The sequence below is a fragment of the Lacerta agilis genome, chromosome 5 (genome assembly GCF_009819535.1).
Source record: "Lacerta agilis isolate rLacAgi1 chromosome 5, rLacAgi1.pri, whole genome shotgun sequence".
Classification (NCBI taxonomy): domain Eukaryota; kingdom Metazoa; phylum Chordata; class Lepidosauria; order Squamata; family Lacertidae; genus Lacerta; species Lacerta agilis.
This window is the reverse complement of record NC_046316.1, coordinates 43,111,251-43,128,085: the sequence shown is the minus strand read 5'-3', so window position 1 is coordinate 43,128,085 and position 16,835 is coordinate 43,111,251. Positions and strand designations below refer to the sequence as shown.

At 40.5% G+C, this 16,835-nt stretch overlaps 1 protein-coding gene across 1 annotated transcript in view; it reads right to left on the bottom strand.

Moving 5' to 3' along the window:
* FGFR2 (fibroblast growth factor receptor 2) overlaps positions 1–16,835 on the bottom strand; it is a 113,079-nt gene that overhangs the window by 42,440 nt on the left and 53,804 nt on the right. The window contains 1 exon segment of the mRNA XM_033149514.1: positions 15,479–15,602. Within this exon segment, the coding sequence (XP_033005405.1) occupies positions 15,479–15,602 (124 nt within the window).

Sequence of the window (16,835 nt, the reverse complement as noted above, 5' to 3'; positions counted from 1 at the left end):
GCACAACTCTATCAGCCTTCTTACATTTGCACATATGATCCCTGTCTCAAGCCACTCTCTGTGTGTTGCCTTGTCAGATGTAGGAATGGTATACTTTTTTATTTTTAAAAAAAGTGAAATGCAAATTGTGGTTTAATGTAGTAGTTAATATTTTTATAGTCCTGGAGAAAACTTATAAAGTTTTCCACCCTTTACTAAATAAGCTCTAACTCCATCTCCCCTACTCATGTTTGGGTACAAAAAGAAAAAGGGGGGAAAGTATGATCTCCCTTTAATAGAAACCTTACACCATCTTCCAAAACATATTACAATCGCCTTCAGTATAAAACGAAACCTTAGAGAATATTATTTAAAATGTTTTTAGAAAGTCAGTAGGCCTCATGTTTCATTTATCCACATCAGGGTTTGATTTCCTTCACGACCTTACTTCTTGCCCTTAAATGGGGAGGGGGTGAGTCCCCAATACCATTGCTGGCGGGGGGGGGGTAGAATCACCACTAACATTAACACACAATGTGTTTTGTTTATTTCACTTGAAACATTTTAACTTTTAGCTGCATATGCTAGCTTGCCTGAAATACATGTAGGTGATCTGAGGTTGGAATATTTAGCTCTAACATTTTAAGGGATGTGTAGAAGTGTACAAATGTTTACGTAAGGCACTGGCTGTTACCAAAGTTTGAGGCATTTTAGTGAAGCGCTGCATATCAAAGCAATTGGCTTTTTCAGGTACTTCATCTAATAATAAATGACTTTCATTGACTGCAACATTAAATCTTGAACTTGATTGCTGTCCATTGCAATCCAACTGAGTGCAGCAACTGCCACGGAAAGAATCCGGCATTGTGCATAAAGCTGTCATATATAGGTTACCTAATCATACAGAGTATGCTGGCTGCTAACAAGAGTGGTACAGTGAAGGATGCTGTTTCAAGGTAACACACCAAACATGTAACCTGGCCTAAAGAGATCCAGGCCTAAAGAGATCTAAATGCCTTAGAACAGAGCTTTCCAAACTTTTCATGTTGGTGACACACTTTTTAGACATGCATCATTTCGCAACACAGTAATTCAGTTTCGCATCATTTCACGGCACAGTAATTCAGTTTTACTAGCAAACTGGATGTTAAACTAACCCCTTTCCAGCCCCAGGGGGACCGCACGGAGCATTTGCACGACACGCCTAAACACTGCAGCCGACACACTAACATGTTGCAATACACAGTTTAGAAAGCTCTGCCTTAGAAACTGCTGAATTTTCAGTGATATTACACACACACACACACACACACACACACACACACTGCACTCTATGTGGGGCTACCTTTGAGGTGACTCAGAAACTACAACTAATCCAGAATGTGGCAGCTAGACTGGTGACTGGGAGTGGCCACCAGGGCCATACAACACCGATCCTAAAGGATCTTCACTGGCTCCCAGTACATTTCTGAGCACAATTAAGTGTTGGTGCTAACCTTTAAAGCCCTAAATGGCCACCCCCATCACTTAGCCCAGACACCGAGGTCCTCCTCTGAGGGTCTTCTACTGGTTCCCTCACTGAGAGAAGTGAAGTTACAAGGAACCAGGCAGAGGGCCTTCTCAGTAGTGGCGCCCTCCCTGTGGAACACCCTCCCTTCAGTTGTCAACGAGATAAAGAATTACACAACTTTTAGAAGACATCTGAAGACAGCCCTGTATCAGAGGTTTTCAGCGCTTGATGTTTTATGTTTTTAGATATGCTGTAAGTCTATCTAATGCAAGTCTAGTGGATTTAAACTGTGACCCTGTTCCCAAGAAATATGAAATATTTGATAGACATACATGGGGAATGACTGCTTTACATGAGAAGCTGGCATTCCACACCACTAGTATGACCCAAATTTATATCAGGTTCCCTTTCCTTGTTCTCTCTTTCATTTAAGTCACTCTGCAGGTCTCACCACTGATGCAGCAGCTCCAGCTATTTACTGAGTGCAACCTTAGGTGTTTTCCAGATGTTTTGGACCACAATTCCCATCATCCCTTACCACTGGCCATGCTGGCTGGAGATGGGGAAGTAGTGCTTTTAATAATCATTATTTGCAAAGTATGCACAATTGGGACAAAATAAGGGTGAGAGGAAAAGTGGGCAAATGTTACCATATTGTTCTCTTTTAATTTGATAGCTCTCTGTTGTTGTTGTTTTTACCAAAGCCTTTTCACTACGCCTGCATGAAGCAGTGTATAAAAATATAAATTCTGCTGCAGTTCATTTGTCAGGTATCCAGATCGTGCCTGTGCATTCTGACTAAATATGGTAATTTAAAACATTAAACATTACATTGTTAGGCAGCTATTGGTATATGGGCAAGTAGCAGGGGCGATAAGAGACTATGACACATTCCTGAAGAAGAATAAAAGCTGTGTTTATGAAAATATCATAAAGACAAAGGCTAGCTCTAAAATACAAAGTACTGCTAAAGTATGCTAACTAAATATATTGGCCTTTTGGAGACCAATTATATTTTGTTCTACATCTGAAAACAGTTAAAGTAAAACTTTATTAATTCTTCATTCCAAACTATAAATGTTAAATTTTAAAACACACACACAACTTCAGAGCTTTTGCTTTCCCAGTGCTATAAATCCATCAGTATTCAGTATATGTATTCTCTTATTTACTCATCCACAAAAAGGTCAAATAGGCACATGGGAAATAAATCTTTGCTAATTGAAACTTCAAAAGTTTCCATTTTGAACATTTAGATGGTTGGTTTGCATAAAGCATGCCAACACCTTTCCCTGTAATTTTTATTTAAGGGGCCTTTACATACAAGGGGGGGGGGAGTTCCTGGACACTTCAATTTACAGTGTCACTGATAATCTTTGAAAGTATAAATATGCACTCATATATATTAAACAAAATCCTATGGAGTTCGGTTACCTACTGAGTTCAGTTCAGGATTCAGTGGGGAAAATCACTTACAGTAATGCAATCCATGCCAACAATTCCATAGAGGAGAAGAACTGTAAGCCAAGGGTGGTAGGTATCATTTCACCTAGAAAATAGCTATATCAATGTCTGGAAAATAAGCCAGTGAATGTTTCTGATCTGGTTGCAAACTGCAGAGAAGTCACCTTCTAAAATGTATTTAATAAGACATAGTGCAATTCAAGTTCTCAAAATCCACATACATTATTCTAGTAATCCTTATAAAATCCTTGTATGGGAGGTCAGTATGTTCATGGAATAAGCAGACAGAGGGACGAAACCAAGAGAACAGTGGCTTGCCTAAGGTCACGTAGTGAGTTTGCGGACAAAGTAAAAATTCTACATTAACCACACAGTCAATGTACATCCTTAAAACACAAGAAACCCACTGCCCTTGCTATACAGGCAAGTAAAACTGTTCCACTATCACTAGAGTTCAAAGTTTATAGGGAAGTTACGAGAAATTCTTGGGAAGTTAAGAAAATTTAGATAAAATCTCTGTGATGCAGCCACGAAGGACAGCTGACATACCAGCGTATCAGGTGACTCAGCACATCATCTACAAGAACTCTCATGATCCAATAATTTCATCTATTGAGACATCAAGTACAGCATCTTTGGCTGTGGCCAAGGCCAGATAAAGAATGTGGAAAGTGTTGAATGAATGTTATCGGGGGTCAGCCTTGTTCCAACCCTTGGCTCATGTGTTTAAGCATTCACTCAAGATACTGCTGTAACTGTGAGGAACGTTGCTACATAGGGTTGTTCCCCTCCCCCTTCTGGCATGAGAAAATCCCCAACAATATCCATGGACTTCGTGCCAATGACAAGAGGATTGTGGCCATTAACTGCAATACAATCCACATTTAGATGTGCTTCAAATCCTATATGGAAATGAAGCATATACTGTTCTGCATTTCGGCTCTTTTTGTGAACAGAGACACCTAATGGTACAATTCCAACAAGACTTTCAATTGCTGGAGTTAGTGTGAGTGTAGTTACTGTAGACCCTAGATTAGTCACTGCAACTAGGAGCATATGTAACTGAATCTGTAGACAATAGGTATTCTCACTGTTTAAGCTCCTTTACAAATTAGCAGTAATGTGCACTTACTAGAAACAGTGAAACAATACTATTATGGAAGCGATGTATTGTTGAAATGCTGCAGAATGAGATTACTAGATAATAGCCAGTTTTAGAATCACAAAGAAACATTGGCAGATTCAACAATAATCAGATGAGCCAGAGTTCAGAAGTACATGTAGTGTTGTGTGTGTGCACAATAAAACATTTACAATTTTTATTCCTTCGCCTATCTGAAGCATGGTTCCTCAACATCAAAGTATTCTTATCTAGGACAGTCTGAAAAAAGACAGCATTGTTTAATCTTTAAAGAAATTTGCTGCCAAGTTCAACTCGTACCTCTGTCTATGTTTTCATCACGGTATTAATCCTTAGCAGTGTTCAGGAATCTGTATCTTTGCAAAACTCTCAGGTATGTTGACTATGGCTGTGATCCAGGGGTCCATGTATGATCCTTATGCCTACTAGAATGTTTTTAATTTTCCGTTCTCAACAGTTGCTACTACAGAACCCCTCCAAATTGATTTTTTTGAACTCATGAGTTCAATTAGGCACACATCCATGCAGCTCCAGATACCACAGTTCTTGAAACTGCAGATGAAGAAAATATGCCCAGGATGAGCAGTAGCCATTGTTAATCTTGTGGCCCACTATATTCTCCAGATATCTTCATGGATGGTCAGACTCATTAGGAGGTGTGGGGAACTTCTGGTTCTCCAGATGTTGCTGAACAACAACTCCTAACATCCATGCTTCTTTGGGCTGATGGGAGTTGTAGTTCAGCAACATCTGAAGGACCAAAGGTTCCCCACATATTCTCCATAGGAAACCTGGCATCACTTGGCAATAAAGGCCTCACAAATACTGAACATGTGCACTCAGCTGGTAGGAAGTCAAAGCAATGGATGTCAAAGCAACAGATGCTGCTGCTTCTTTTCCTTACAGGGGAAACGGAGCAGAGTTTTCAACAAACATAATTCAAATTTGGTAAAGCTATTCTCTGTGTGTGACAAAGTAGCTTCACTTAGCCATCCTCACCCAATATCTTAGTAGGTGAGGAAGAACCATGTTTTTATCCTTCATGTTTTCTTTTAATTATGCACCCAGTCTTACCACACGAGAATCAAACTACGCTCTTTGAAAATGTATCCATTACAAAGGTTTAAGTGATACAATGCACCACCAGCCACTCAGAAACTGCAGTACGCAAAATGAATGTTCTCGTTTTAAAATGTTCAGTTCTCATCACTGGCTAATGGCCTTAATACCAGTCTGCTCTTCATGCAGAGAAACCCATTGTTAGGCTGCCACAGTGTGCATTTCATGAGTTTCCCCAGAAGAAGAGGCTGTCATGTCTACCCTGCTAATCTTGGAGTTAACCAATATGATCTCTGTTACGGCACAGGCAAAAGCAAAAGCTTTAGAACATCTGAACTACCAAGAACAGCTTTGCTTTGGTGAGGGAAAATATGGAAAGCATAACAATGAAATAGTGTGACTGAAGGATTTTTTAAAAACTTTGTTATTAAAAAAAAAACATTTTTGGATTGGAAAAGAATAAAGCAGAACTACTCTGGAATGTGAAATGCAAGACGCAATTTCTCCCACACACGGCTGAAACATACAACCAGCCAAATGGGAGACACTTCTAGAATCTCTTGGCAATATATCATCAGATTTTTTTTGGGGGGGGGGAGCTCAATAGCAGTTAGGAATGCTTGGAGATGAAAATCATTTTATGTCAACCCCATCACAATACAGCCTTGCAATGGTACTGCTGCATGAGCTTGGTAATTGACGTTGGAAATATAACACTGAAATGCCAAATATGATACAGAGTAAAAGGGAAGGGCAGGTGGACCGTGCTATCATTACGGCCCCAGCCCCATTCCATCTAGGGAGTGGGAAGCAAGGGGCTGAGCCCTGGCCGCGGGCTTGTTTAAATGCCACAAGCCACGCCCTTCGGCCGGACCGATTGGCCAGCCAGCCAGGCACCGCGCCCAGGGCTCAGCCAGTGGCAACAGGGGACGGGGCCATCCCCTGCGCACGTGTAGGGCCCGTGAATGCCTGCAAACCCCCCTCCTTTCTAAGAGCGGAAGGGGCTTTATAGTACTATGGTGTTGTTTTTTTATTGATATACCGCCACGCCATGCTAAATTTCATTTACACCAGCAGCCATGCTATGACACAACTGCAGGTGTCATTCGACATGTTGCCATCCTTTATGCGCATGAATGCTTGTTTTCGCCCAAGAAAATGGCAGAAAGATTACCTTTCCAAAATTTTGGCATCCATGAAAAGGGTTGGAAAACTACAGCACAAAATTCCTGAGGTTCTCTGAGTTAACAGATTTTTTTTTTTTATGGAAGCATTTAACACAGAAATGAAAACTAAACTTCTGGTCTATTCCACTTGGTTTGCAAAAGGGGCTTTTATGTCACGTGAAAGAGTGTGTAACATGCACAAATTCTCAGGTAATGAAACATCAGGGAAATGGAAAGAAGTTCTGTCTGAGTGTAAGCCATAGTCATTTTTATGTCATGTCCTTACCACTGTAATCACATACAACTTAAGCATCACTAGGAAAGCACGGTAATGAACTACACACTGTTTGTAGGGGGAGAGAATGCAGCTGAATGTTGTTTCATTGCTACCGGATAAGAACATAGGAACCTGACTTAAGTCAAAAGCTGCCAGAGCCTAAGTGCATCTAGCTCAGTATTGTATGCACAGGGTGGCAGCAGCTCTCCAGAGTTTCAGATACAAATCTCTCCCAGTTGTACCTGGCAGGGATTGACCAGGGACCTTTTGCATGCCAACCATGCAGCCTACACTGATCAACAATGCTTCTCTGCAGTATGAGATGTCAATATGTCCTAATTAGTAATGTTGATTGCAAAGCAATTGACCTTTCAGTAAAACACAGGGCTAGAAGGCTGCATGCTCCAGAGATGCCTCAATTTGGTTTCCAGCCCTGGAGAAAGGTTACAAAATTTAAAAAATGATGATATTATTTAAAGTGCAAGAATTCTACTCCGGAGTTCTCATCAGCTTTGCCTAGCGTGAAGAACTGTAAGTTTGGACTTGAGAGAGAAACAAAAGGTGTGTATAGGTGTGCATGTGCCCTGCGTTGCTGGTAGAAAAGGGGTAGTTCTATACTCTGAAACCTGTTCTCCATTTTCCTTAAAAGTGTTCTTCCCCTGCAAAAGAGCCCTGTGCTTTTATTTCTATTTCTCCAAAGTTCTGCAGCCTCCCTGGCTGCCCACACTTCCTGATCTGAAAAAATATCAAGGGAGAATTTGCACCTGGGTTTAACTGAAGCCCAGGAATTTGGGGGACACTGGCTACTGCATGCATGAGATTGGTGTGCTCAATAATTTCATTTATTCAGTAAGTTCTTCATTTTACCTTCTTAATAGTTCAGTTGGAAGAGCATGAGACTCTTAATATCAGGGTTGTGGGTTCTAGCCCCACATTGGGCAAAAGATTCCTGCACTGCAGGGGGTTGGACTAGATGACCCTCATGGTCCCTTCCAACTCTACAGTTCTATGATTCTATGATTTCTGCACTGACTTCTTCAAAAATGCCTTCACTTAAAATGAAAGGAGAAGAACAGCTGACAGAAGCACAGTGTCCACAGGAAAGTCCAGCCAATGACGACATGAAGTTTTTATAAAGTGCAGGTATCTAGAAAGGCTGCCGAATACATATCTTAGTAGATATGGTTTGCAGAATAAAAGAAAGGACACTTACAAAGCACTTCAGCTGCCATGAAATTAAAACAAATGCAACGAATTTCTTGCACCCCACTCATGAGAATTGCATGAAAATTTTCTCTCCAATTTCATATATTTCCCCCCCTCATTAATTCATGAAGAATGGTTATCAAAATTGCATAATACATTTTTGGCACAGAATTACGAAGGACAGAGCAAATAAGATGGTGAGCATATGGGCATGTAGTGGCAGGGAAGTAAGTAAGTGAGGGGCTGTGTGATCCAAAAGGCGCAATGCAAGTATGACAGATCCAAGGAGTAACAGCACCTGGATTTTTTTTAAATAAAAAAAACCCTTTGATAAGCTATGACATTTGCTAACAGCAAAGCACACAGCCTCTAGCTCTAAACAATTTGTGTAGGGTTTCTTTCCTCTCCCTCTCTCTGAGCTAGTTGTTTAAGTGTTGCCAAAAGCCCATGCCAGGTGTAAAGTCCACAGTCAGGCTTTTCTCTTGCTTTGAAAGAAAGTTTCTTCCTTCTCAGTTTATCCAAATACCTAGAGGCAAAAGCACCAGTGTGGATTCCTGCCTGCCTCTGCCCCTGTCTCAGCACGCCCCAGCCCTCAAGTGCTCAGGTAAGTATGTCAGGCTTATCCTTGCTCCTGTAAAGAGTTAGTCAACAACTGCAAACCTCGCTGCCAGAAAGCAAGTTGTGACTTGGGTAGACTATATACATTTAACTCTTGCTGGAAATTAATTAAGCAGCACTTGAACGTTTGTATTAAGGATGGAGTTTTCTCTACTGCTGTGGCAGAATAAGGTTCAACTAAACCTTGTAAGGACACCAACTTGATTATCCCCTGTGATTAAAAAAAAAAAAAGGCTCTCCCTACACCCTCATCAACTACACAAAGGATATCCCACTATTGTCAAAGGAGTTGTGGAATATTGTACAAAGATCAGCATGAGCTTGAGCAGTCATCTGGAAAGGCCTGAAGGCTACCCTTAATTAATTCCTGAAAACAAATGAAATGTTTTATTCTGTTTTATTATTAGTAACATCTCACTATTGCTTTGGAGAAAGAGTTCTGCTAATACCTGCAGATAGGTACGTGACAATTACACTCACACACCCTTTATTATGTTTTGTGTTTGGACTCCAGCTGTACAACCTACCCAACAAGAATCTTACATAAGCCCACTGCAAATACCCATTTATTACACAGACATAATATAGGGCTGCTGTTCCCTATGTTCATAAATTCCAGTGTGCCTCAGAACAGCCATACATAGACTCAACTGAGCTATAATGCACAAGTCCATGGTGCTTCTTCCAGACTGACATAGGCTCACCTTTGCAGACTTGTAACTTACCCTTCCTCTGACTGCTGTAATAATTACACACAAACCCTGTTGCTTGGTTGTAACACCATAATGTTTTTAATTATGGTTATCACCAGCCATACTTTATGTCAAAGACCAAGTAAGTGACTCATTTTCAATCACTGTTCAATCCTTTCGCAAACTTACACTCAGTGGGACATGGGGGACAGAATCTACATGTGCAAAGTGTACAGAATGTTCCCAAAACCCAAAACCATAGTTTGGCCACGACACCTAGTATGAGTCATGGAGTGTCTTATCCAAATTAATACATAGCTGTAGACCAGACTTGCTTAATGTGGTGCCCTACAGATGTCGTTAGACTACAACTCCCATCATTCTTTGCCACTTGCCATGCTGCCAGGAATTGTAGCCCAAAACATCTACAGGGCACTAGATTGATGGAGCCTGTCTTCTACTCTTCACACACGATCAGTTCCCTACCATTTATGAAATCAGTTACTCCCAATGCATGCAACAGCATGTAACGAACTTATGCACAGCAAGAAGCAAGCAGGGGATTCAGTAAAATAACGAATTCTGTTCACTGCACATGATGGCATGCACAGTATCAAACTCAGAAGTGATATCATATAGAAAATTCATGTTGAGTGAAATGGTCCATAACTCTTTTGTAAGGTACTAGTTTATAATAAACGTGACAAACGTCTCCCAATATAAGCTCTGAACAAGCAGCTTAGTTTATAGGGTACAATTCTTGTGGGGAAAGGATTACTTCCACAGGCTAAGACTCATGTTTTTATTGCCATAATCATAAAATACAGACACATATTACTCAGCGCCTTCTCACCCTTTTAGGTGCCCACCTACATTACACCTACTATGGCACTGTTTTAAGGATATGCATTAAGGCAATAACCTTTTACCTGGAATATGATCATTTAAAAATTGACCAATATTGAAAATTCCTGAAAATTCTAATTAAAAGAAAGGGGTCTGGAGAAGCTTACATGAATGCGGAGCAGGCAGGTCATTACTGGCCAAGTTGCCATATACAGTGGTACCTCTGGTTATGTACAGTGGTGCCCCGCTAGACGAATGCCTCGCTAGACGAAAAACTCGCTAGACGAAGGCATTCGTCTAGCGGGAGGCTGCCCCGCAAGACAAAAAAGTCTATGGGGCTGCCTCGCAAGACGAAAATTTTTCGTCTTTTTTTTCCGTCTAGTGAAAACCGCGGTTTGCATTGCCGCTTCGCTAGACGAAAAAACCGCTAGATGAAAAAAATCATAGAACGAATTATTTTCGTCTAGCGGGGCACCACTGTACTTAATTCGTTCTGGATGTCCGTTCTTAACCTGAAACTGTTCTTAACCTGAAGCACCACTTTAGCTAATGGGACCGCCGCTGCACCACCAGAGCATGATTTCTGTTCTTATCCTGAAGCAAAGTTATTAACTTGAAGTGTTATTTCTGGGTTAGCAGAGTATGTGACCTGAAGCGTATGTAACCTGAAGCGTATGTAACCCGAGGTACCACTGTATGGGGGATGAAGATGTACTCAAAGAAAAACAGAAGTGGCAAACTGTACATAGATGCTTTAAAAACATGTCATCTTCTCTCCTTCAATAGAGACTATGCAAGCCGAAATGTAAACACTGGCATGTCCTAGCTACTAAGCAAGAGCCCCATCTTGAAAGCGGAACAACGCCAAGGACATTTGCTGAACAACAGATACATAAAACATGTAATGAACTGGCAAAAGTAAATAGGGAACAGTTGTTTGTCGTATTTCACAGCACCAGGACTGTAGCTATCTGACATATTAAGATCAAGAGAGACTTTAAACAGACCAGGGTGTTGTTGTTTTTTACAACCTTATGCTGTTGAACTGAAAAGAACATGATGGGCAACAAAGTTACTGAGTTTAGACAGAGCCAGTCATTTTCAGTAGAGCTCAGCATCTACTGCTAAAATAGCCAAGGCAGAAACCCTTAATGCATGCGGTAGCCTTCAGTAGCTTACAACTCAAGAGTGAAAAATACTTGCAGTTTATTTAATTTCATCAAAGCCGTATATGTACCACTGAAGCCAAGATGCTGAGCTAGAAGGATCTTACATTTCTATCCTCTAAAAAAACTGAATAAAATGTTCTCTGCCTTTTCCCGTAATCTGCAGCCCCCAAACTGTACGGCTGCCTTTCTGATTAGTACCCAAATTCTATTCCATTTTCTCTGCTATCAACTACCCATGTTCCTATCTAGAGTTTGCAGCAGTTGCCACTCTGCAGGGTCATGGCAAGTGCATGGTAAGAGCAAGGTAAGAGTGCGCTATCAGGATTCCAGGGAAGAAGAGGGCTTATTTCCAGTTTGGATCACTTCACCCTTCTATAGCTTTTCTGGCTCCTCTATGTGGAAGCCAGACACATACACAAGCACACAGCATTCTGTTGCAAAGAATAAAAGTCATAATTTCAGTACAAGAAACACAAAAGTAGAGAACATTACCAATCATCAAAATGTCCACCTAAGGCAGTGTCTGTTTTACTTTGAGTCTCCAGACAAGTTCTACTGTGCAGCCAGAAGCTAACTGGACTACTAAGAAAATTCTGCTTACAGCCGAATGTTCTTCTCACATTTGCAGCAAAATATGAGATGGTGATATACTTCCTACGTTCACAAATCTGAGCTGACAGCTGAGAATATTTAGCGTATGCACTTCAAATGAAACCCTTCCCTTTCTGCTAGCTATTAGTGCATGCACGGCGAAAGATTCAGGCTTTCAAAAGTTATTACAGGCAAGTTAATAATGGCTATTCCCAATTTAGCATTGTGTCACCATTTGGCAACAGGCTTGCTGAGAAAACTCCAAAATCTGCGATGTAATAAGAGGTTACACTACAACATGTCATACAGACACATTAGTATAATGTACTGCCATATTTTAACACTATTGATTACTATTAATATCAAAGAAGTCTGCTCTGAAATCAGCTGAACCCATGGAAAAAAGAGAGAAAAGAAGGGAGCCCACAGGTTAGCTTAGCTGAAAGCCCAAGGAACGAATAATGTCTGAGAGGCTTCCTTCCCTACACTAATCTACCGGTATGTCTGTGTATCACATGAAGCTCAACTATTAATTCTGCTTTCCCTCCTCTTCATCCCTGGAACATAAAAAAGAGCAAGCACAAGAAGAGATGAAAGAGTAATGGAGGGGAAAGGGTTTAGATTTCTGGGTTAATGCTCTGAACTTTTATCACAAATCCACACACTGTAACTGGATTATTCATGAACATTTTTTTTTTGAAGATTTAATTAACTTTCCTGATTACTTCTACTTCTCTTTCCTACACCCAATTCATCTTCTCTATGTTTTTCATGTTTGGCATCACCTTCGCCAGGGCTGGAGCAGTAAGAGACATGCTTCGTAATTTGCCTCTGCTACTCTTTCCTTCTCTCCCCCTCCTCCTTACTATTGGGTAAATTACTCTCCAGCTCTATAAAAGCTTGGTCATTTGCATTATCCTAGCCAAGTATTAAGGAGCATTTTACTACACATAACGTACAAATCTATGGTGAGATGTGTGGTAAAATGATCATTAATATGAGCTTCACATCAGACTAGAATCCTGACTCAATCTCTCATCAGTGAAGAAAATGGTAATAATAATAAACGTAAATTCCAACAGATTAATTTATGCAGAAGGGCAAACAACTAAAACAAACAAACAGAAATTCATTTTATACTGCCCAATTTAAATCTGGTTTCTATTCCACACTGTTTCCAAAGGGATAGTCTGGTCCCTAGAACATTCAAATTTAATTGAGGGCCAATGTTTTTTTAGCAAAATGGGTTCACCACAGGGCAACCGATTGTGGTCAGTTGTGTATTAAACATGAAGGGACATTTGCTCTGCAGAGTTCTACATACTTTTTCCTGGATCTGTCATCTAACCACCATCTAAGTATGTGATTGCTCTGTTTGGTTAACAAATGTAGCACCAAATCAGTTTCATTCTGAGCTGTGTTTAGCAATGGTAAGTATGAGGAATACAGTGTTGGGGTAACAGAAGGAAACTTTTTAAAATATTATTTACCTGGGCAAATAGATGTTTACCTTGGGAAGGAAGAGACCCACACACTAGGGAATTCAAGGGAAATAGCTATTGCAGGTTACTAAATTATATTCTGCTTGACCACATAATTCAACTCTATGCTACAGTAAGCACCTAACTAAAGGGGCAAGAATCTTCGCAGTGTACCTTTCTGGCTCTTACAGATGAATGGAATATGAATAGTGACCAAAGAACCACCTCTGTGGGAGAAACTGAAACCCAGTCAAGTGGAGGAGTCCCCCATGGAGTCTAACACTTCAGCACTGGGCACCTGAATCGAGCTACCATTTTTATTTCCCACAATGCTTCTGATACAGCATCACTATGGCGTATTGTGAAAAAACAAAATGGTGGCTAGACCAAGCCAACCAGAACTGCAAGAGCACTGAACTGGGGTGGTGGGGAAGGGGCATTTAAAGGATGGCCCAAGCAACTTCCCAAGGATGCAAGCTACTGATGCCAGCCCTAAATAGGACAGTCCTAAATGTGTTGATCTCAGAAAAATCCTCTTACTTCTGCAGGTTAGAAACCAAAGGGGTAAAGAAACCCTGGGTTCCTTTCCCATCATTACCATTGCTGTTTCCTCTTACTCTGCGCTAAATTTCCCAAACCCGGTGAAACAAAGTTTACTACAGGCATCCCCAAACTCGGCCCTCCAGATGTTTTGAGACTACAATTCCCATCATACCTGACCACTTGTCCCGTTAGCTAGGGGTGATGGGAGTTGTAGTCCCAAAACATCTGGAGGGCCAAGTTTGGGGATGCCTGGCTTACCATGATTGCAGCTGAGACCAACAAGTACTGAAAACAGCACCAAACGTTTCAAAATGTAACCAAAAAGCCCAAATTCTAACATGCCATTGCCAAATAAATATAAAGAGAATTAACAGAAAAACACCACATTTTCCAAAATGGGTTTGCAAACACTATAGATTTCCCTTAAGAAAGGGAGGTACATGCTTTTAGAAAAAGTGCATTTCTAGACCCTCAGAAGAAGAAACGAGACCCCATGATGGCAACTTAGCACATTCAGAAACCCCTAATCACGATGGAAAATCTTGGCCTTACTGTTTACTTTTATGATTCTCTCTATGAAAGTAGCAGACATAGCAATAAATGACATAACTCTCATTACCATTCCATTCATTCATGCAAGTCACCAATATTTTCTGCCAGGAAAAATAAACTCTGCAGAATATTCTTGAATGTAAGGCATTGAAAATCTTAAAGACGAAGAAGAGGCTAGGGGCTTCTGGTTATTTGCCTAACTTTCAGAAAACAAAAGAAAATTTCAAAAAAAAAAGTAAAACTGCACACACTGTGGGGATTTCAAGACGGTGTCTTTTTCAGACAGTTCCATTCCTGGTATTTTAAAAGAAGTTTCTTCCTTCTAGACTCCCCCACTTCTTTTCTGCAACACAATTCTTTGAAGTACTGTCCAGGAAAGGAGAAAATACTCTTAGGAGAGAAGTGTATATATTCCCTTGGTTTCCTCCTTTGCTAGATATTGTGGACACACCCACTCCCTGGTGAGGGAACATAATTCAGCTGCACCCTTTCAGCAGCTGGTCTGTACAGGATGGAGTCATGTGGAACGCAATTTACTACCATTCCTGGCAGCCGTTGGAGCTGCACCTTCAATAAACATTGTTTAAACAAGTGTTCAAACAAAAAAAATGGTTTAGTCTCCAGGTTAGTTCACCTCAGCTGAATAAGGAGATTTTGCTGTGGGGAGGGGGAGAGAGATATCTGTAGCTCTCCAACATTCTAAGTTTCTTTGAGTCTTAAAGAATCAGCCCACACACCACAAATTAAACCTATCAAAGTGATTAAGATTGACCCTGAATTATGTCAAGGACCTATCATTTTTTAATTTAAAAAACCCATCATTCCATTTGTTAATTTACTGTACTTAAAAGCACCTATAAACAGTTTAATATTTTAAAGTCTCTTAAGCAGGAACAATAAAGAACACCATTAAGACAAAAGCACAACAGTAACAGAAAAGAATGTAAAAACAGGAATTCAAACTAACAGAAAAACAGGGCCTGATCTTAAGCAACTAATGGTATAGCCTATTCATGGTATAGCCTATTCTGCTTTACATATGTTCCATTCTAAGTCCATTCTAAGTTTCACATTTAGCTTTTTCACCTTTTTTTTTAAAAAAAAAAAGATAATTAGGAGGAAAATAAATCTAAGTCATCACTTAAAGAAAGAAAAAAACATTTAGCCACTGAGAGTTTACTCACCAACAACATCAAGGTGGTACGTGTGGTTGATGGATCCATGAATATTCTCCACAATACAGGTATAATTTCCTTTGTCCGATGGGACTACGCTCTCCATTATAAGACTCCAATGCTGATTTCGGACCTAAGAGAATTTCAGAAGTGTTTTAATTGGCTGACACCAACCCTCATCATGGGCTCACAAAGATAATGCATATTCATCCTTCAAATAATTCCATTGTTTTTCTACTCTAACTGACCACAATGGCTGTGGTACCCCTGAAAAGTAGTCAGATGCTCAGAAACCCATAGTGGAATAACCCGCATCACTATGTCAGCAAGGGAGACGTTAACACTTTGGTGGCAGTGTCACAAAACTCCAAATACAGCAGGAACAAAAACCCAAATGATACAAAATTAACAATTCTGCATGGATGTAATTATCTGGTCAAATTCATTCGAAGTGCCGATATCTGTGATTTTCTGAACTGAAAGAACATAACAGAATGTGAAGTATTTGTTCAGTTGCTTTTTATTGATCTATGTCACACTTTCTTTCAAGCACCTCAAGGAGGCATACATGATTTTCCCCATCTGCATTTTACCTTCACAACCATGTGGGGTAGATGAGATTGAGAGACAATGACTGAGCCCAGGTCACCCAGTGGCGCTGGGTGCCAGCCAGTACTCTAACCACTACACCACACTGGCTCACAAGAGTTATGAAAAGTCACAGGAGATGGAGAACAGTGATGAGCACAGAGGACATACTTCCAGATGACTAAACGCTCTACCTATGGCTCCCGTTGTTTATTGAGATTTTAAGAGGTACAGCTGCAATTCAAAGCCCTACATAGCTCATGGAGTTCTGAATAAACATGGCCTGGTCCATATTCTTTAGTGCTGAGGAATGCTACACGTTGAAATTCACACAGATCACTTTCCCATTTCAAGGACAATGTCGTCCATTCTCTGGCAAATCCCTGATAGCACATCAGAGATTTTATATAGAGATGTGGGAGTGAGGCTAGGAACTATTTTCATTCTTTTAATTGACTACAATATGTGAACACTACCCCTGAGGACAGAGTTCCTAAAACAACAGATGTTTAACATCTGCACAGCTTTGTGTCATAGGTGCTGGTGGCTGCCCTTTTAAGCCATCATCAGTTTGGGACCTACAGTAGTTATGGGAAGGAGTGCTGACCTCTGCATAAACCTGACCAATCCTTAAGAACAGCCTCTGAGGCTCTGCTCATGAGCCTTCCATCAAGAAATATTAAAGGGGAAGGTATCATAAACAGGGCCTTTTGGGTGTTAGCTCTATGTTCATGAACTTTCTTCTTAAGAAGGCATGTGTGACCAGTATGCTGTCAGC